Source organism: Telmatherina bonti (genome assembly GCF_933228915.1).
Source record: "Telmatherina bonti genome assembly, chromosome: 15".
In the NCBI taxonomy this organism is placed as follows: Eukaryota; Metazoa; Chordata; class Actinopteri; order Atheriniformes; family Telmatherinidae; genus Telmatherina; species Telmatherina bonti.
This window is the reverse complement of record NC_136613.1, coordinates 22,587,809-22,610,374: the sequence shown is the minus strand read 5'-3', so window position 1 is coordinate 22,610,374 and position 22,566 is coordinate 22,587,809. Positions and strand designations below refer to the sequence as shown.

Sequence of the window (22,566 nt, the reverse complement as noted above, 5' to 3'; positions counted from 1 at the left end):
AAAATAACTGAAAGCACACAGGGGATTTCCGACTGAGCCTTTAACATGGATGAAATGATTAAATTCAAAATGACAGAAGCAGCAAAGCAATGACATGGACAGAAATTCGGATAAATCGGGCAGTAGATCACAATGCCTTCTCGTGCTCAGCTCCGTCTGTCTGTCAAGTCCCGCCTCCCTTAATGCAAACTGGACCTTCCCTCTCCAATCCAGACAAAAGGAGGACAGATCAGTGGCGCGCGCACTCAGCCAGAGCATCTGGGCAACTTGGACCGATCTGACGCGCAAGAACGCACCGGCACGCTGACGAGCACGCCCTCCAGATCTACCTGAACCCCCCAGGCCGGTTAATTGTCCTTGGTGAAGGACGAAAAAAAGGGAGATTGAGCCCCGTTTTTGTTCTGAGCCAGAACACAGCGTTCCAGTTATGTCATACCTGTCGATTCTGCTATTAACCCTGTTGGCCGCACACGCCAAAGCACAAGGTAAGGATTTATGTCCAATTTGTCTTTCTGTTTAGTCTCAAATTTACTGCAGTTGTTGTTTTTTTCCACGATGATATCCAGCTATGTTGAAATTTTCATGTCAGTGTCCCAAATTCCTAATTCGATCCCCCATTCTCCTTACCTAAACATCTCTTTGCTTTCACCTTTAGTATCTCCCTTTCCCCCTTTTTTTCCCCTCCATTTCTGCCGGTGTGAATGATATCACCAGTCATATTTCAGTTTTGTTTACCTCTAGCTAAATTCTTCATATATGTATATATATATATATCTATATATATATATATATATATATATATATATATATATATATATAGATAGATAGATAGATAGATAGATAGATAGATAGATAGATAGATATATGTATATATATATATAGCGTATGTGTGTGTGTGTGTGTGTGTGTGTGTGTGTGTGTGTGTGAATAAGTGAGAAAGGTGTATGCACTGCAATGTAGCAATGTTGGACATGGTCTGTATGGGTGTGAAAGACACTGTAATAATCCTCCTCTTTTTTTTCTTTTTAACTCCTTATTCTCCTAACTTCACTATGTTTTCAACCATCCATCTTTCATCCCTCACTTTTGTTCTCTCTACTTCCTCTTCCTTTCTCCTCAGCTGGCCCATGGGCCTCAGCCCTTCCCTGCAGCGTATGCAACGATTTAAGATTGCTAAATGTGCAATAAAACTCTCATGGGGAGAAACGAAACATAGAGGGAAAACACATAAACTGAAGGAAAATAAAGGGAAAGTAGGGAAGGTGTTGGAATGAGATGAAGGAGAAATGTTATAGATGACTGAGAGGGAAAAACAGGGATCCACATTGAAGCAAATGCTTCCCTTTCACTATGCAAGCAAATTCAGTAGAGCGTTTGGATGTGAGATCATATCTATCCCTCTCCTGGTTCACTCTTTGTTATGAGATAAACAGACACCAACGCTCAACAACCTCTTCTCCCTGCTTTAAGCCCCACACACCTTTTCTTTTAATTACTGAACAATAACTTCACTGTAAACCCAGTGGACTTTGGTGTACAGAGACACAGGAAATCTCTGAGCATGTTTGCTGACTTGCATGTGTGTGCTCACCCAGTTCATTGTCACACCGTTAAAAGATGGGGTGTTGGGTCAGCTGCATATGTGCACATCGTTTACGGTGTATGTTAAGTTATAAAAGTGAAGGATAGGGAGTGTCGGTAACTAGATCCAGCTCCAGCTGTAGGCAACACCCAACACGCAACTAGTTTCAGCGCCTTTCTCTCCCCCAGGGCCCTCAACATTTGTGCGAGTGTGTTTGAGTGGGTGGGGTGGGCTGCAGCCTTTATGTACAGAATGTGTGGGAGTATGAGGGAACTTCACAATGTGTGTGTGTGTGTGTTTTTTGTACAAGCTAACATGTGTGTCATAGGGGTGAATAAAAAATCCAGCTTTGTGATATTTGCCAGGTGTGCGTGCGTGCGTGTGTGTGTGTGTGTGTGTGTGTGTGTGTGTGTGTGTGTGTACTGTGAATGTGGGGACTTGTCTGTGTTTACACCTTTAACTGCCAACCTATAAATCATTCTTTTTGTGGGTAAGTGAAACCAGTGTGCACACCACATAAACACATCACACGCACACACACACACACACACACACTTCACACACACACTTCACACACGTAATACCCTCATGTACTCTCACGTAGGGGTACCATTAAGACACACATTATTGCAGTAAACCCAGCACTTTGTGTCCCCCAAACACACAATGGAAAAGACCTGACAGAAAAATGTCAGAAATGTATCACCACACACACACACACACACACACACACACACACACACACACACACACACACACACACACACACACACAAAGAGTTGCTAGTGTATTATTACAGGGAAAGGAGTGGTAACTGCTGACATATATGTAAGCGTACATGTTACACACAGGTGATGACACATAAGTTCCTGACATTTTACTGGGCAGTCGTAATGTATGGTAAACAGTCATTGTTTCTGTGTTTTGCATCAACCTTTATCCATCATCCCCAAAATATGAGATGGATTTATCTCCTCCTTAGTGTAGATCCGCATAGATATTGACAAAAGGTAAAACCAGTGCAGATCTGTGTCAACGCAGAATTTAAATCTTTTCATTTTTTTTTATTTGCATTAATTCAGTGTAAAATATTTACATGAAATAGAACAATTAGAATTTTTTTGTCATGGTATCTAACGTTAATAAAGTCATTAATCTAGATGAGCTTCTTCAGCTCTGATGAAGATGTTGGTAGATGTCACTTAAGTAGCCTGTGAAACCACCGATGTGGCTGCGACAATACCACATCTCCTGTCTCCATGTTCCTGGTCCAGTTGACTTAAATCAACATATGTTGGATATTGTTTCTGAGGTACTTAAAGCCAAACATTATTCCTCTCTTAGGAAACATAAAGGGATTCATCTATTCATCAGAATTAATCTATTCATTTTGTTTTTATTTTATTTTATTGCCTTTTCTGATGACAAATACTGTAATATTTGCTGCATTTGTTTTCCGTATCTGTTTTCGGATTGTAAAGGCAGCTGACAGAAGCAGGTTGAAGTTTACAGATACTGATATTTTGACCACACATACCAAAAGGAAAGGAAATTACTGTGCTATCTTGTAAATCCTTTGTAGAAGTTACATTTTTCTCAAGCATATCCAATAAAATATTGTTTATTTTGGGTATCTATTGCCTTGTCTTGAGGGCAATGGTGAAAACTCAACAAAGCCTTTGAATAGTGGCTGAATACTTGGAATTCAGTAAATTTTAAAAATGTTTCTAAAGTTTCACCGGTCAAAGCATGATGAGAATAAAAATCTGCTCTTTATACTTAAGAATGAAGTAAAAACTACCTCAGATAATAATACATGACATATTACTCTGTCATTATTAATGAAAAAAGAAGCAAATGTAGAAGCAGTGTGTGGGAAAAACACGGTATACTCTTATTGCTACCATGGGAACTGTTTGGGAAGGGTTACGACAAAGTTTCCAGTTTGGCTTCAGTTTGTCATTCTCTAGTGAGAAAGCTTATTCCCAAGTGAAGAATATTTAGGACAGCTGCCAATCTTCCCTGGAGTGGATGTCCCAGCAAGTTCACCTCAAAGTCAGACTATGCAAATCTCTGAGGAGCCGTGAAAACTTAAAGCACTACATCTCAGATTGTAAGTTAACATATTGAAAGTTGGCACTTCTTACAGTTCAATTTTAAAAAGACCAAAAACATGTGGCTTGTTTGGAAAGGTTGCCATGAGGAATTCTGAAGAAGGCTTACACTTTATCTCAGCAAACCATGGGAAAATATCCTGTAGACCTACAAGACCACGGTTATGTTATTTGGCCAAAGCACTAAATTTGGTAAAAACACAAAAAGCAGTAAATCAACACCAACAGCCCAGACAAACTGTCAGGCACAGAGGCAAGGGGATGATGATTTGGGCTTGTTTTAAAAGTGCAATAATCTTAAAATTGTTGTATTGATTGCCTCGAAGGAGTCGTTCAATCATACAGAGGGCAGGGATCTTCTTCCTCTCATTCCACAAAGTCGTGTTTTTGCAGTGGCCCAACACATGTTGGCTCTTTTTTTAATTTACTACAGAGATTGTAGCCTCTACAACCCCACCACTTTATTGAAAAGAATAACTGACACAAAGACAATTGACATAATTATCAGTTTTACTCTTACTTTCCAGAGAAGACACATTTAAAGCTTTCCTTTAAACAAGGGAGTGTTCGAGCTTCATCAGAAATGGGTTTACTGGTTTCTCTGCTTGATTATTTTATTGCCATTCATGAGAAAAGGATATATTCTAAAGAGATAAAAATTTTTGGAAAGTTGTGAAAGAGAAACAATGTAACTGCCAGTGCTATTTCTTTCCACATGTGCAAACTGGTTTGACTGAGTTTCTCTCTGGGGACTGTTTTACAGTTTAGCAGTGTTGAATGGTGCAGTCTCATATAATAGCATGCAGTCATGTTAGAGACATGGATGACTCACCAGCCTCAGGGGGAAGTGGTGGCATTGAAGCAGAGGGGAACTAAGGGTTTTTGAGCAAGATAGACTAAGAGGAAGGCAGGAAAAATACTTAAAGATGAGAGGAAAGAAGGCAGAGGAAGAGAAGGGAAGGGAAAGAGGGAGAGGAGCTCTTACTGCTGTTAACGCAAAACAGCACCTCTTATTCATAGTGCTGGAGTGAATGTGAACATGAACCTCACATGTGTGTGAACATGTGGTTGTTTGTATGTTTGAGCTTGAAGGGGAGGAGAAGAATTGTATCTATGCATGTCTGTATGTGTGTGCACATGTGTTTGTTGGCGGTGAAGGTAGTTTGGTGAGGAAGTGGCAAAGTGAAAAATAGGAACAGAATGTTCTGTGGAGCGACAGAAAACAAGTTTGCATGCAGAAGTAGTTTTTTTTTCTCCACATGAATACACACACCTACACAGGTTAGAGGAGTGACATGACATGCACAGACCTCGCACTCAAGTGCATAGAAGCACAAATCTGTGAGAAAAGGCACCCACTCATTTCCAACTTTAACTGTAACTTCTTAGCACTCTCCAACAGAAATAGGCAAATTTATTTTATTCTTTTATATCTGAAATCATCTGGACATTCATATCAGCTTCATCTTTATCTTCATAATAATTTGGATCCACCTAATTGGTAGAGTACACGAAGGCGCAGATTTCCAAAGAAGTTATGAAGAAAGTGGAAAAGACACCGAAACCACACCCACGGACATTTGCATAAGGTCTGTTCAGCAACGGCTCTGATTAATGTTTAGCTTGGATGAAAAGGTGGTGCAGTGACACTCAGTGGAAAAACAGAAAGAGAAGAAGAAAAAGCTTAATTAGCGTCAGTAACCATGCAGCTGTGCATGAGTTTTTCATGTAGTGTGTGTCCAGCCAGGCTCGTGTGCAAATGCATCAATGTGCACTATTTTTTTTCTTCTCTTCTTTTTCTGAGTGCGTTTGCGTGCATGAAGAAAGAAAGGGTGTCACCAATACTTTTTGACGCCAGGAGATTTATGGTGTGATAGAAATACTTCAGATATTGTTCATGCCGTCCTCCCTTGAGGCTTTAGTGACTCTGAAATAATCTCACTTGGCAAGCGCATTGATCCTTTGAAATCTAACTCAGCAATGAATACAGTGCAAAACAAGATGTCGCTTATTAAAGGAGAGATTGGTGGTGCTGAGCTCCCATCACTTTCTGATAAGCAATTATTTCTTCATCTTCTTTCCACAAGCTGCTGTCTCGTGCATTCTCTCCCCGTCTTCTTATGGTATTGCCAAGAGGAAGAACATAAACGCTGATATCATAATTGTAGCATGACTATTCTGTATGTTTAGGTGGGTATTTATTTAACAAACAGCAGCGCTCCAATGACCCCTCCCCGTCAGGTTCCTGCTGAAATCACCTGAGCAAAGGACAATCTTGTTAGAGCACAGTTTGCAGTTTCAGCTTCTCACATGAAACTATGGAATGTCACATCACTTGCTCAAACACACACATATCATGCACAGCTCATACGCAGAATGAAGAAGAGCTCTTCTGTGTCACTTTCTCATTAGTACAGGGCTGCAACGCCTTCGCTGAGGTTGAGACTTTGTATAATGTTGACGCAGGTCGGACGTGATCGATGTGTCTGTCATACAGTTGTGGCTTCAGTGTTAACATCAGGCACCAATCAGAGCAGGGTGTGGCTACGAGCGTGTGTCTGTCTGCATGTGTGTGTGTGTGTAAGTCATGACAGTCATGCTGGAGAATGTTACCAACATTAACACAAATCACAGAGAAGCTGTTTGTTCTGTTTTATATTGAGTTTATATTTCCTCTCATAGTTTTTGAACAAAAGAGTTGTGAGTGTTGTTACTTTGTCAAAACTTCCTTTTCAGACAATAAGATTTTATGTTGTCACATCTGACTGCTTGGTTCATTTCAACCAGAAAATGTTGCAAAGGCTTTTGTGAATAGCTTATTGATCAACCCGAGGCATCACAAGTTGGCCTATTTTCCAGCTATATCAAATTATCCAAAGAGCAAGTGCATTACTCTGTTATTCTGTAACCTTGTTTCTTCCTTGTTTCAGAGGATGAAGCAGAATCCACAGTTCCTTCATTCACCACAGAAGTAACAGAAGCCGCACCAGAGGATGATGGAGTGGTTGATGGTGATGCACAAACTGAACAGACCACGGTGAGGAACGTAAATAGTTTGTTTGCTGGTTTACTTTAATTTATATGCTTTTATGAGCACAAGAGATCTTCTCCAGATCACAAATTCTAAAGACAGAGAACCAGTGAGCTACATGTATACAAGTTCTACCAAGAGAAATGTGAAAACAGTGGTGATGGACTTAAAAAAAAAAAAAAAAAAAGCTGACTGTGGTTCAGTAGTCGTGGTTTGAATTGGTGACATTTAGGTTTTGTTTTTGCCCTAACTTGAGGTAATTATGATAATGTTCATTAAAGAGCATACAAACACAATTATAAACATCCAAAGTCTCAGATCAGCTCTGTGCTGCAATCATCTAGTCTATCCTTAGATGTGATTTAATGAGATGAAAATCTTGTGTTAAACACAGGAAACACCACTGGTAGAAGACGAGCCTGAGACAACCACTCCAATTTTAGATGGAGAAGATTCTTCAGAAGCAGACGCAGGAACAGAAGCTCCTGCAGAAGGCAACGCGGAGGCGGTAACCCCTACAGCAGAAATTGTGGATGATAATGAAGAAGATTCCACTACAGTGAATCCTGCAGTTGAAGATGAAACTACAGAAGCAAACACAGAAGCAGATCAAGGAGAAGATGTAGGTGCAGAAACGACAACTGTAGCTCCTGGCGATCCAGAAACTGAACCTCCTGCAACAACAGAAGGTAAAAAATATGATTTATAATCCTGATGTTTTGGTCGCATTGTGAATTTTCTACATCTTACATAGTTTTATCTTATTAAATTCTATCTTGCGAATTGATTCTTTATAGCAGTTTCAGTTCTTGCATTGTTGCACTAATTCAGTCATTTGCAGCACAACCACAATGTTTAAAAGCCTCTGTAAGAGTACATAGAGTTCAGAAATAACTTTCTTTTATGATTTGTTTTAGCATTTTTATATATAAACACAACACTGATAATATTTATACTAAGAAGCAATAATGATCGCTTTGTTGCATACAAATGGGGTCCAGTTTAAACAAGCTATAACACCCCATGTCTCAAGAATGTCAGTATCCTAATTCTTGCCCACTTCCCCATTTCATACCTATGTCCACGTCCAGCTGCTAATCCAGATGTGAATGACCCAGTGGAACCTGAAGCCACTACAGAAACGCCTAGTCAGGAGGTCAGTCATTTGTGTAACTCACATTTATTTATTAGCTGTCGTGTTGCATGAGGTGACATGTCTTTCATGACCATCACCTTCATTTGTTTTCAATAGCCTGGCTCAGATGAACAATCCACAGCAGCAGGAGCTGTAACTACGACACAGAGTGAGGTAACACCGACTGACGATTCAGAAGACAAGGCACCTGCTACTACAAGTAGGAACTTAGATATTTACACACTCTTATACAGGTGCATATAAAATTTAGGGCCAAGAAAGAATCTTGGATCCTGTAACGACACAGTAAAGTTCTTTTCACACTCATCAGAAAAACCCATCTGTCAACATCTGACTTTTGACTGTGGCAGGAAAGTGTTTAATCTGTATTCAGTTGCAAATGAATGTCTCTGCATCAGATGTTTGCTGGTTTAAATTCATGTCACAGGTTGGGCGCAAATTCTTATTTGTACTGAAGGTTTTGCACTCGGTGCTATGAGACTGAGCTCAATTTGTTCCTCTCCAGGAGAAATTGTTCTATGTAACCTGACTGCAAGACAGCAAGCAGCTCATTCTCAGGCCAGCTGTGTGGGTATTTCATCAGTGTTGCAGTGAAAAAACATACCAGCCTGGCTATGTGCTAAGATTTAACCAGCTTTTTCTAGCGGGTGCTAGTCTTTTTTACATGTTTAAAAAAGAAAATATGCTAACACTCCTTTTATTTTTAAAATATAAATCTGTTTCTCAAGGTCCCCAGTAAACTTTAACCATCTTTTCAGAAAAACCAAGGTGACCCACACAGAACCAGGAGCTGGCATTGGTGATTGTCATCATGCCTCAGTCCCATCCATAGCTACCAGTACAGATTGCTGGTTTGTCCAGATCTCTGTGTTTCATAAAACTAGCGTAGCTTCAAGCCTGGAAAGATTGATTCTCTTTTGATTGTGATCATCCATCCCCTTAACAAGATTCAGGTTTAAAACCTAAAACAAATCAAGAGAGAAGCGTGACAAAGGATGTACGCAATGTGCATCTTTTACCTGGGAAAACAGTGCAAACCTGTTTGTCCCATGCTTGTCACGCTCCTTATTTCTGGAGCAGCTCTGTGTTGTAGTCAGTTAAGGAAATGGTGTACTCTGGAAAAAAGTCTGGTGGTGTTAGCACTCAACAACCATGTGTACACACCCCTCCTCTGAGTGCTTGAGAAGCCCCAAGGCAACATTTGCATTTTAGCCTTCTTCAGCATGAACGTTGGAAAACTGAAACCTGTTGATGTCAACTTCATTTTTATTTTTTAAATCCCCATAAGTCCCCATTGTACAACATCTGTTTGAGCTCCTACATTCACATAGCAGGTATCTTTCTTAAAGCTTCATTGTGAACAAGTATTACTTTGTTTTTTTGTTTTGTTTTGTTTTGTGTTTTTTACATTACATTTGTTACAACAGTTATTATTTCTAAATCTAGCAAAATACACATTGTATTGATGTCATTGCAAAAATTGTATTCATCTTCTGCTTTATTTGCCATCCTCATCAACTAATTAAAACACTGTATTTCTGCAGCCGGCTTTCATTCATGTCCGGACACATATATTCAGACATACTCCATTTTGGAGTATGTCTGGTTAGTTTTGTACATCTAAAACAGTATGCATCTTATGTTTAGTACATATGTGTCTGGGCTTACGTCATTCTGTCAATGTTCTCCAGCAATCATACGTGGAAACTGTTGTTTTTATGGAGGACATCCTGAGTAATTCTGAGTGACAAACAACTCATTGAAGTTACCTTTCATATTGATTTAATGTTGATTTTCTTCATTTTGCCAGTGTCCTCCTAAACTTAATATGGTTGTCCTGTAAATAAGGATGATGACAATGACTAATATGGATATGAATATGTTCATTACTGTTGTATAAGGATAGAGTATTCATAGACCTGATTACCACACTTTGTTTTGTACTCAACTACAGAGTAAGTATGCAGTGAATTTGACCACTTAATAATAATGCGTTTCTCTGCTTTTAGCATATATTGTAATTTGATAATAGTAACATGCTATGAGTGTGTCAGTTTATGGTGTTCAAGTAAATCATTTTGAGGAAACAATGTAAGATGTTTGCTTCAAAGCAATGGTTTTCCTGTTTGTCTCTTCCCACAGTTGAAGAGGAGATCATTCCACAACAAGTGATACCTGGTAGGAATATAAATTTTACATTATTCTGTTTTTCTGTCTGAAGGTTAACTTTTTTGTAGCCGAGTCTAAGAGTTGGAACACGGACGGGCTCCAAAGACAAAAATGATCAAATATTATTTTTGAGCAAATAAAGTAATAAATAGTCCGTGCATAGATCTTACAGGTGTCAGGGATGCATATACATTTCTACAAAAAAGCATTTTAAAATTTCCCTTAGTTTGTAAGTTATGATCTTAGTGGGAAAAATCATTATCCCGTCTTTTTGGATTACATTTGAGGTTTCCTCATTGTACACTTCATTTTGAATTTATTCTTTAAAGATTGTTGAACATAACCTGAAGACTGCATATACAGTACTTTGTTATCTTAAGTAAGATCATCTCAAAGCTGTCTAGGTATTTGAAAATGTATCTTGTCTGCAGCAACCTCAGTGCAGTTCCTGTCAAAAGGTTGCTGGATTCTGCGTTATTTTGGAGAAGAAATGTGCATGTCCTGCTTTGCTGAGTTATGTGTAATGTTCATGCAACTCCCCATTTTCTTGACGCTTTAATGAAGAACAGATGTGCCTTTCTGCCAAAAAAATACAATTCTCATGGGAAGCTGTAAGGTGGGATTTTGGCTCATACATTTTCATCTCTTAACGATTGTGTTGTAATTTCAGCACTATGTCTCCCAAATGAAATCTGTATGATTTTTTTTTTCTTTTAATCACAATTGACGTATCGCTTGTTGTTTTCTTAACCTGATATTGTTATTGTTTTATTCTCTCTCTTTCATCGTTTTTTTTTTTTTTTTTTTTTTTTTTAAATGAAGGGGATTTTTTTTCCCACATGTGACCTGATCTGGCTTCACTGTTTCTTACCCTCAGTTAGTCTTTTTTTTTTTTTTCTTTACGGCCTCCTGTCCCTCACTGATGAATACTAACACTGTTTGAGTTTTTTTTTATCATATAGTCTTAAGATAATGGAGGGAAGGTTGCTAATGTTAATCTATTTTTTAACCCCAAGAAACATTTTCTTGCTTTAATTAAAAGAAAGAAGAGGGGAGAAGACAGAAAGGCCAAGTCAAGAGCAAGAGACAGGGAGGAGAAAAGATTTAGGTTAATGGTTTGATTATAAAAGGCGAGACATGAGAAATGATGTGTTATATGTGTTTTGTAAAGGTGAGATAATAGGCCACAGGATAATTGTGCCTCTAGGCTCTGTAAGCAATGAATTAATTTACTAATCATGCATTGTGCAGCATAAAACTGTTTTGGTGTCACATCCAAGTGAGTGTTTGTCAGTTGGGTTTTCCCCAAGTAAACCCAGAGCTTGGTGTGAGGTATTGTTTCTGACAGATTATATTCTATAATGGAAGTCAACACAGGTTGACAGCCTCGCTGTTAAATGCCCGCTGGTGGGGTTTCACAGTTATTTACGTCTCCTCTGCAGTGTGTCGATGAGGGTCTAAATTTACATGAGAATCCACTAGTTTTTGTTTCACTAACAACATTTATGTGTTTATTTTCAGGATCTAGGTCGGGCTTCCTTGGTGCTCAACCTGAAGAAAACACAAACAAACAAGGTACCAAAGCAAGGCAACAAAGAGCCGGAGTAGTATGACAAAGAGTTACAATGCAGGATATAGATTATCCAACCTAATTCTGTCAGAAGACACAGGTTGCTGTTCAGTTTTAGCATTTTTATGGAATTTATTCAGCCTGTGTGATCATTTTAATGCTTTTCCATGTAATTTCCATATGTGACACAATGAGGTGTTTCATCAGTCACTGGAGGCTTTTGAGACCCACAGTGTCTCCAGTCTAGGGAATAACTTATAACTTCAGTTAACATGGATGTCTAATTACTTTTTACAACACAAATGTTATTCCCACCTATTGCTCTTATTTACATTCACACTAAGAACAGGTCACTATGAAATTGTTAAGCGGTGTTTCTAATGATGAAATGAGATTGTTCTTACATTAAAAGTGACCCAGGCAGCTCTCCATGGTTTTAGAGGGGTTTGTGCGCTACTTGATAAGAGGTCATATGTCAGAGAGATTTATGCACTGAGCTGCAAAAAGGAAATTCTGTTCTATCCACAGTTTTGTCTTTCGTCATTTCTTTTACTCTCTTTGTGGGGTTTTAACAATGATTAGTTTCAACATCAGAGACTTTGAATTAAAGTAAAGATAGTACTGCTAAAAACATCAATTCTTCCTGCAGTCACTTTGAGCTGATTGCAATTTCTCCCCAACTTAAAATCCACAACTTTTTTGGTTTTATCTCTTCATCTTAACTTTGGTACTTCTTAATGGGGGAATTTGTCACATCTCCTCAACTTGTATCGTAAGGCATAGATTTATGTATTTTTAAAGGTTTGGGCACTTAGAGTTCAGTGCCGTGACCCACACTGTCCCTTCCACTCAACCTCTGCTGTCAAACAGTAGACAGCAACTGTAGAATCACAAACTCCTAAATATTGATTTCATTTTTAAATTACACAGATTCACATCAACCTAATAAATACAAAATTGCTTTTATATACACAGTCTACAGTTGTAATAAAATCCTGTCCCAAACATCAACAATGCCATTTGATCAGCATGGGATCATAAGGCAGCTATTTTGTTCTCACATCACCATAATCTACCACATTGTCTCAAATCAAAGCTACATCATTTTTTCATGCTCATTTAGGGTTTAAAATATTTGACGATTTCAAGTCTTTCTCATAAGCCTGTTTTAAGATATTTTCCCTGCGTCTCTTTCATAAGAGACTGTGGCAGAATACAGAGTTGTTTCAGTCAAGTCTAATCACGAAGTGCTTAAAGGCTGCAGGAAGACCTATCCGGTGTTCACTTTTTACTGCCCACCTAAAAGCTGAAACTTCATTGTCACTGCAATCATATTCCCTCTTGAGAAAGAATGATTCCTCAGTAACTTTGTCAAGTTTAAGCAAGTTGACGGCAGACGGAAGCCGTGTCACAGAGGAACAATGTCTAAACAGGCAGAACAGAGAGGAATAACATGGTTGTTGATGTAAGGATCGTACCATTGATCAGATAGTCCTGCAGACTTTTGGTCTCCATGTCGTTATCATTAAGATGCTATTAAAACAGAGCGAACAGAAGTGGCATAAAGTGTTTGTGTTCTTTTGCTTGTACCATGTACATTTACCATTGTGAGGGCTATAGGGGTGTTTGGTGCTCCATTTATCACATACTACAACATACTATTTGGGTTTAATAGATGAGTTAAAGTGTGTCAGTTTCGGGAAAAGGACTGGATGAACTCAGCACCTGTGAGTGTGTGAGTTTGTTTCTGTGTTCCCAACCAGTTAGGAGAGAAATTTGAGAACGCTTTATGTCCCTGAGGTATAAACTACTACAAAGAGAACAATCTCACCCTTCCACTTATTTCCTCTGTCACAGTGGTTTAAGTGTATAGCAACACATTGCCGATGATACTTCTTTTCACCCCTCTTTTAAATTTAATGCATCTCTTTCTGTTCCTCTTTTAGAAGAAGACCCTAAGACCTCAGAAAGTGGTAAGAATTCGTTTGTGTTTTCATGTTAAAAAAAATGAATTCATAGCAACAAAATTAGAATTTATTTTTCTGTCCACATCTCAGACTGTGGCGAGCATGACTTTGTACACACTTCTATGTCGTTCTAAAACTTTGAAAATGTCCAGGACATTACTGGCATGCTTTTCACATATCAACCAGGATGCATGAGTCAGGAGAAAATGCTTCTCTACTGTTTGAAACAAGTCTTTTTTTGACTGAAGTTCTCTGTTGGGCGTAACCTGCACTTACTAATGCGTACCTGGGAATAATGTGTAGGTGTACATTCATAAAATACTTTACAGAACTCCAAAAGTTTTCTTCTGTAAGACAAATGCCAATAATGTAAATCAGTTGTAAATGTTGATATCTCATGTTTTATGCAAACTCCGTATTTTCTGTTCTCACAGGAGACCCTGAAGGCAAAGGTAAGTTTTTTTTCCCTCCTCTTTCCTGTTTTAAACACATTAAGCCATGCATGTCCTGTCCCAAACATACATCCAGCAGAAGGGGTGTCGGTTTCCTGCATGTTATTTTCAAACTCTTCTTTTAAACTTGTCTTTTGAACTCCAGTTAGTAGCTTTATGGCAAAGTGGCAGGATTGACTGAACCATATTCATGCTGACAAAATCTATAGCTGAGAAACTGCATTGGAGAAAGTAAGAAGGAGATTCAAACCATGTCCCACATCGTTCCTACATGTTTATACCTGCCTGTATCTACACCACTTTTACTTCCCTTTACTGACTCACTACATTGTTTTGCTTCATTTTACTGACTTCCACTGACTCATGACCTGTCTTTTATTCATCACGTTTCTCTTAGTCATCCGTCTTTTTTTCTCACCTTTTTCTTGTCACGGGATTTGCGGTAGTCTTTGATTCTTTCAGGTATGCATGGTGCTGCTAACTCCTCTTTTATATCCCCAACAAAATCTCCGTTCGCCCTCTATCTTCATTTATCCTCTTACGTCACTTTAGCATACAGTATCTTACCATTATTGCTCCGTGTTGACTGAAGCCACGGCAAGAACAATGAAGGACTTGTTTTTAAGTTGGAAAAAGAAACTTTAATACTGGACAGAGCTGCATAACAGTGAAAGCCCGTTCTTTACATCTGATATTCAGCGTGCTGAATTAATGTTGATAAATATCTGTCGCAGATATAAGCTGCAAAAGAAAAAAGTAATTAAAACATATTTGCTATGTAGGAAATTGTTTGGTGTATCATCAGACACCATATAATCACATTATATTTATTTAAAAATGTTGTAATATTGTTGGACTTGAGTCATTATGTTTGCTCGGCTGTGTGCCGTCACTGAGCATGAAAACTATTCAGACTGCTGTTGTCATAGTAACTAGGCTACAGGTGCAGACTGAGTTCTCTGAATGCTTTCTATAAATGCTTTTGGGAGTACAAATTATAGGATAGCTAAGTGAAAAGAGATCAGTGCTAGAAAAATATGATGCATCCCTTTTTCACATTCACACTCACAGTCATCCAATGAATGCATTATGTCACATCATGGCTCTTTATTGATGAATTGTTGTTCTTTCTCATACTGAAAAATGGCCCCTCATCAGTGACACTGAACATGATGGTTTCAGTCAATGAACAGAGTTTCACTGACAAACAATCTATGTGACAGATTGCATTAACACTGTGAAGCATATTCAGACAAATATGTGTAAAATTCAGATTTCACATAAAGATGATATTTACAAGGTCGACTGCTTCTGATGCTCTGATGTCACTTACGGACTTTGGCATGTTTGTTGGTTTCCTTACCGCAGGCAGCTCTGGAGCTTTACCAGGAATCCTGTTTGCAATCACCGTAGCTGCAGTGTCGGCAGTCACTGGTTACTTTGCCTATCAGAAGAAGAAACTGTGCTTCAAAAATAGGCGTAAGTGTATCACACTTGTCTCCCAACTGATAACTCCTACATAACATGGAAGCTTTAGAAACTCCTGTTGTCAGACTTGAATATTTCAAGTTCAAATGAATAAAAAGTCACTTATTTTTAATGAATAAACTGCAACGGGAAGTAGTGCTTGATGTTATCAGTAAAACCCTGCATCAGTTTTGCCTAAGAAGACATGACAACATGTCGAAACTGCACTTAAGTCAGGTCTACTTTCCTTTAGCCATACTTAAATAGTAGCTAGTAGTTCCACCTAAAGACAGCAGTACAACTACACATCTGGGGTGTTTTTGGTTTCAGGCAGCTTACACAGGTCCTGCATCCCGATACAGCCAATTTAGCAAAGTTTTTATTTACAGTCAACACACCAACAGAGAATTCAGTTGCAGCTTTGCAAGACAAGAAGCTGATTCAGACAGAGTCACATTAAGAATATTAGGACTGATAGCTAGTATTTTTTATGTTTTCTACATTCATATTGATATAACATCACTTTTCAATCATTTTGACTTCTCAAATATGATTGTTCCTCTTTGGAAGAGAGTAATGATTTCTTATTGCTTAAGTCAAGCACAACCTGAAGCTGTATTTACAACAGCAACTTTAAAAGCTAGGTCAGCACCGGTATGAGCAGGTTTACACCCAGAAAGAAATTAAACCGATGTTCATGGTGGTGAAAGTTAGAATTTAGAGCTGAGACAAATGAACATTCCCAGAAACTTCCCGCAGGTGTTTACATTTGCTGCTGAGTTTAAATACTATAAAACTATAAGAAATCCTATTATTATAATGATGGAGTCCAGAAAAGAGTTGACCTATATGCTTATGATATATGTCATTTTCTGTGCTTTGTCTTTTGTTTTTTTCTCTTCTTTTCTTAACTGACTTTGTTCAATCTTTGTACTTAGAGCCAGACCCAGAGGCGGCTCGCAAAGCAGATCCAGCAGAGGCCCAGTCAGATCCCCAAAGTATGTCATACATGAACACACACTTAAAAAACTTTTCAAGTACTGTATCAAAGCACATTTGCATTATTTCTTCTATCCCTTAAACCTTTAATTTAATCTATCTTTTCCTTTAATAGCTCAAAACCCCCTCCTGCCAACCCCCAACAACCAGCAGTGATCACCTGACTGCCAGCACCAACAACAGTCAAGCAAAGTGGCAATCTCACTGTTTAGCTCTTACCAGTAGAGCTTAATTACTGGGAGGCCCGAGAGCAGGGCTGCATGTCTCTGTTCGACTGAGTGTGTGGATGCTGGTCTACGTGAGCCTGTTTATATGTGTGGGTCTTTGTGTGAGTGTGCATACTATGAGTGTGTTCGTTTTTGTGTGTGCATACACATGTGGGGGAAAAGTTAGATGAAGATCACATGAATTTTTTGTGAATTTGAGTGATTTATGATTGTTACCACATATGAATATATTGGATTGATTGGCCAAAATCCATCTTATTGTCAGAATTGCCATCAAAGAGATTAAATCTCAGATAAAGTACAACCATAAAATGGCTTAATCATACTAGGTCTTTATTATCTTATGTGAATGGCTCCTATCCTGTTCCCATCTCTATGTGAATCTAAACAAGTTAAAGATGGTGATCTTGTAGGTCTTCAATTTGTACTGAATTTTTAAAAGTGGATTTTTTTTTTTTCACGGGTAAAACTGTGCCATTTATTGAGCCAAATATATCATTTTATAAATCCACAATCAACTATGACTCCAACATATTCATCATTTTCAATAATTTAACATATCTCTAGTGAGAATGTAGGACAACATATGATATAACATGAGCAGTGAATTAATCCCACTGGTTTGTGTTGATTCTGACGAGGAGCAGCAGTAGAGGATTTTTCATCCCAGTACTCTCGGGATGCTTTTACAGTCCAGTTTCTTTTAGGGGATAAACATATCACTGTTTTTGTGTGTTTTGTTTTTGTTTTCAGTGGTAACTAGACTTAGATTTAAATCCTGTTAAGTGACAAGCATTTCTTCAACAATAACATTTTTATTGAACTTTCAAAAAAAAAAAAAAATCTACAGAAACATTCCAATTTTTATTTAAGTAGAGGACATCAATGAGTAAATAATTATTTAAACAAATTGTATGGCCTAAACTCAACAAGGTAAAATTAAATTTTATGTAACTGTTGCTACAAGTGAATAAAAAGTCACCTGACATGGACAAACTTTAATGAGATCATGTAGTTATCTATATGGCATTGTTCTGATATAGTGTGTCAGTCTAGTGATGCAGTAATTTCTCCTCCTCTCTATAGTGCCTTCCACTGACAACCTGGCTTTATAAATGTACTGCCACACAGGGCGCATACCTGGAACTTTCATGTGAAAACAAGAGAACTAGTTCATAAACAGATAAATAACAAAAACCTTCGAATCAGAAATGTCTACTGCTTATAATTCATTTTAAAATGATGTGAGATAACTCCACTCCTACATGACAGTAACAGCACACCTGCACTGGCCTCTCAGCAGGCCAGTTTTACTTCTACTCCTTTTATAGTCAACTTCATTCCATTTTCTAAACTATTCTCACTCTCAAATAGCCTTATTGTGTGTTTCTTCATTTGACCAGGTCATAAGTTGTCAGTGTTTATAGACCATTCACTTATAAACACCATTCACCTGTGATTTTTATATGGATTCTTTACATTTAGCAGTGGTGCCTATGAGCCGACGCTGATGGTCTTGAGTCAACTTGTTTGCTGTGGTATTTTGTGATTATTGTTACTATTATTGTAAAATGCCTCTGAAGCAGCTGCGCTACTGCCTTTTTTTCTGCCACTGTAGCACAAATTAACTTCTGATTGTCTTTTTGTTGCCTTGAAGTTTTGTACCTTTCCTGCTCCCTTTAAATGTTTAAATGTGGTTATACAGGTTGTATAGTGGTGCAGTTCATGTGTGTTAGTTCCAAACCTTAATATAGCTGCAATACAGGACAGAGACTGTTGCCAACAGCCTAGCCTCAAGCAAAGAAACACTAATAGTCTGTGATGTCGCATATCAATTAACTGTACATTATAATCTATGGGCCGGTGTGCAGGTTCAGAGCTCCGCTATTTTTTCCTGTAATCTACTGTAGACAATTGATGAGTTTGTCTTTAGATGTTAAAGCAAGAGGATAGTGTGTCTGGCAGAGTGATAATGCACAAAAAACCCAACTAAATAACAGTACAAGCTTTCTGAAATGACCATTATTGCCTTCCAAATAGAAAATTCTGCTTGAAATGCAGAACTTGCCTCTTTTGTGCACTCCAGTAAGTGCTACAAGATTTAACAAAAACACTCTGATGTCCTGCAGTGTGCATTCAGAAAATGTTCCTGGTGTAATGTGATGCAAAGGGAGTGAAACAACGCTAGCACTCTGGAAAAGAGAGCAAACGTTGCTTCTGTTGTGAGTACTATGATCCGCTCTTCGGTATGTTTGTTCACTAGCAGTCCCTGTAAACACAATATATTGGAGCTAAGCATCCAAAACAGAATGTAAACCTTCGGTCCTGAAGTGCACTTCCCAGATCATGCTAGGAGGCATCAATCGTGGCACTTACCAGTCCTGCCTTATTACTTATATTCTCTTTTAAATTCCTGAGAGAAAAAACAAAGAACGTCATCATTCGAAAGACATGGCAAGACAAGCAGAAATGCTAAGTTGGAAAACTGTCAGTGGGAGAAGCACTTTTCTATCCTGTATACATCTTGATTTATTAAATACATTTAGACAAGTGTTCCTGTTAATTTAAGATACCCTGTTTTTAAGCTGTGGAAGAACTGTCTTCATTGTTGTCATCTGGCTCTAGCATACTGGAGCTCTGTAAATAATGTTGGACTAGTCAATTAAACAAGTTCTTGTGGGAGCTCAAGTTTTTGTGTGGTGGATGTTTTGTGTGTGTTCCTTCTTTGTTTTTACTGTCAGTAAATCAGATCACCACTTTGATCCAAACATGAAACAGTTTGAACAACATTCAATGACTTGTAAAAAAAAACCTAACAATGAATCATTGACATTTACCGTTCCCTAAGGTTCAGTTGTAATATCTTGTTTTTACAAAAACATTTCAATTGAAATATATTATATGTTTGAGTTTTAATTAAATACAGTTTAAGTCTGTAAACATTTTAAGAGTGACGTGACCAGAATTCATTTAATATTAAAAAAAAAACATTTTATCAATTAAAGCAAAAACAAAAAATAAATGTTACTACAACTTTCATGCAAACAAGGGTCATACATATGAGTGCTCTTATTAACACTGGCTGTTGTTAAGAATCCTTTGCAGGCAATGTCTCAATGAAGTCTGTAATTTATTAACTTTATTAACCAATGCTTCTCCTCCAATGTAATGTTTTGCTGCACTGTTGGTGCAGCTGTTTTCAGATGGTGTTTAATTTTTTTTGTCAGCAAATCAAATACAGCTTTATCTGGTAAAAATCTGGTGGTCAGAGCAGAATAATACTTTTCTATACCTTAAAAAAAGGTCTAGATTGCTTTTAAAGTATGTTGTGTATCCGTACTGGGAAAATCAAAATACATTTCACTCCTTTTTTTCCTCTGTGTACGACTTGGTATGAACATGAGCTGTTCTAACAGGTGTTATCCAAAAATTATGCTAACCTACTGGCTTGAATTTTTTAAGACATTTTCTAGCAAGTCTTATCTTTCTCAGTGTTTATACATGAATGTTGTATTTTGAGGTAAACCTTCTGTATTTGTTTCTGTGAAATATTTCCTCAGGCAAGTAGCACACCTGGGTATAGTGGCATAGTTTCCATTTACCATGGAGGGAAGATGGGATCATCCAATGCTAATCCCACAACATTATTATGTTGTTAAGCTCATAAATGTTAACTCCAACTCCCTAATATTGTTGTTATATCTTTGATGAATCTCTAGATTTTTTTTTTTTTTTACTTTGAGGATGACCTGTTTCACTTTCACTAGATATAACATCGGTGTTATGTTGCAACATAGACACCAATATACATTTAGGATTTCGAGGGGACAGGCGCCCCTGGTCCCACTACCCCAGGGCCACCCCTTTTTTTTACTTGCACTACAACCACGACCCACCCATGCACACACCACAGAGGCGGGCGGGTGGGGGTGGGGGTGGGGGTGTGTGTGTGTGTGGGGGGGGGGGGTGTCTTCCTATGCCCCCTCTTCGTGGGGAGCACTCGGGGTACAGGGAGCGGGCCTGGTGCTGGCCTGGGGGTTGGGGACGGGGCGCTGCGGGGGGCCCTCTGTCCTGGGCGATGCCTGGGCAGCATGAGGGGGCCAGCAGGGTCTCTGGTTGGCTGCATAAGTGTGTGTGTGTGTGGGTGTGTGAATGTGGAGAGTTCAGGTCTGGGGCCTGCAGTCCTCCGGCTCCGGCTGTCGCTGGGGGGGGGGGGATTGGGAGGGAGAGGAAGGATTGAATGGGAGGAGGTGTGTGGGAGGGAGGGAGGGGGGTGTGTGGAATGGGAGGGGGTGGGTGGGGTGGGATGGGGGGGGGGGGGGTGGAGGAAGGGGAGGGGGGTGTTGGGGACAGTAGGGCTTGGGAGGCAGAGGGATGGGGAGGGTGCTGGTGAGGGGGGATAGGAAGCAGCGGGAGGGTTGTGGGGAGGGGTTGTTGGGGGGATGGTCTACGGACGTGTCCTTGTCCTTGGGGATCTCCCCCCCCCCCCTGGTATCGTGGCGCGATGGTTTTGCTCTGGGCGGGCAGGGCCCGCTGGATCTTGGCCGGGGCTCTGCCGGGGGGTACGGGTGGTCCTGGGGCCTGTGGGCTGCCGGCTCTCTGTCCGGCCCGCGCTTCAGCACCCGGCGCCCGCCGGGCCGGCTTGCCGTCGCCCTGTGCTGCCCGGTGCCCCTGCCTTGTCGCGCCGGGTGGCGCCTGCTTGGAGGCTTCCACTGCTCTGGGCTCGGGGGACGGAGGCTCTCTCTGCTTTGCCTGCCCGGGCTCTGTGTGCAGTGGGCTTGCCGGGCCCTGGGGGCCTTGGCTTCCTCCCCTACACCTCGGGTTGTGGTCGTGCTCCCCTATAAGCACTCAGCTGATCTTTGATTGCATGATCACAGGTTGAACAGTGACACATGCACGCCCACAAAGCGCTCATCTTCCCATTTGCTTCTTACTAAATGTTGCTGATGAATCTCTGTAGGTATGTTTAATAACAGTTGGTATTATAATTGTTATTTTATTATTCATTTACTTTTTTACCTTTATTTTTCCATGTTTTGTCTGTTTTTGAATATTGTCACTATCTTACTTTTGTCTTGTTGTATTTTTTCAGTACTTGATATTGTTTTGCAAATACTGTAACTTTAGCAGCTTAGACACGCCTTTCTTTTCTGTCTCTCTTTTTCCTCCTTTCATTTCCTCTTTTTTTTCCTCTTTCCCTGCCAGGTCCAGCTCGGCCATATCAAGACTGACGATGATTGCAAAATGATAAAAGGAAATAAAAAATAAAATAAAATAAAATAATTATCATAATAATAAAAATATTCAGATTATCAAGGGCAGCTATATACATGAGATGTCTCCCTTGACAGAGCAAATCTGTCTGGCAAAAATATGGCACGCAGATTGTTGTTCTGTATGCTGAGATGCTGGACAGGTAAAAAAAAAAAAAAAAAAAATAGATATAACATTGGTGTCAAACTCTGGCCTGCAGGCCAATTTTGGTCTTTTTCCACATAGTCTGCAGGTTAGATTGTGTAGGGCCCAAGAGGAAGTGTGAAGGTATTCCCACACATAGCATGCTCAACTTGTAGCCTGTTCAACTGGCTGTGCATAACCTCGCGATGGAAACGCTTCTCCCTCTCTGACATCTCACTCAAACACAACCATGTTCATTCATGTAAAGTGATTGCACAACACTTTCCGGAAGATCTCATTAATATCCATCCACACAAGTTTTGTTTCCTTCTGTCTTTACAACATGTATTTTGAACATGTTTTTCTAATAAATAGATCAATAATTTCCCCCTCATAATAAGTTAAACTGTAGTGGAAAAGTTGTGAATACTAAAA

At 39.2% G+C, this 22,566-nt stretch overlaps 1 protein-coding gene across 1 annotated transcript; it reads left to right on the top strand.

Moving 5' to 3' along the window:
- Positions 1-259: 259 nt before the first annotated feature.
- Positions 260-19,398, top strand: LOC306766730 (uncharacterized protein). Its single transcript, XM_079254552.1, has 12 exons — positions 260-485; positions 6,627-6,733; positions 7,122-7,416; positions 7,819-7,883; positions 7,980-8,082; positions 10,026-10,061; positions 11,574-11,627; positions 13,569-13,595; positions 14,024-14,041; positions 15,410-15,520; positions 16,447-16,506; positions 16,623-19,398. Exons 1-12 carry the CDS (start codon positions 428-430, stop codon positions 16,661-16,663), a joined length of 975 nt encoding a protein of 324 aa, XP_079110678.1. The 5' UTR covers positions 260-427; the 3' UTR covers positions 16,664-19,398.
- Positions 19,399-22,566: the final 3,168 nt, after the last annotated feature.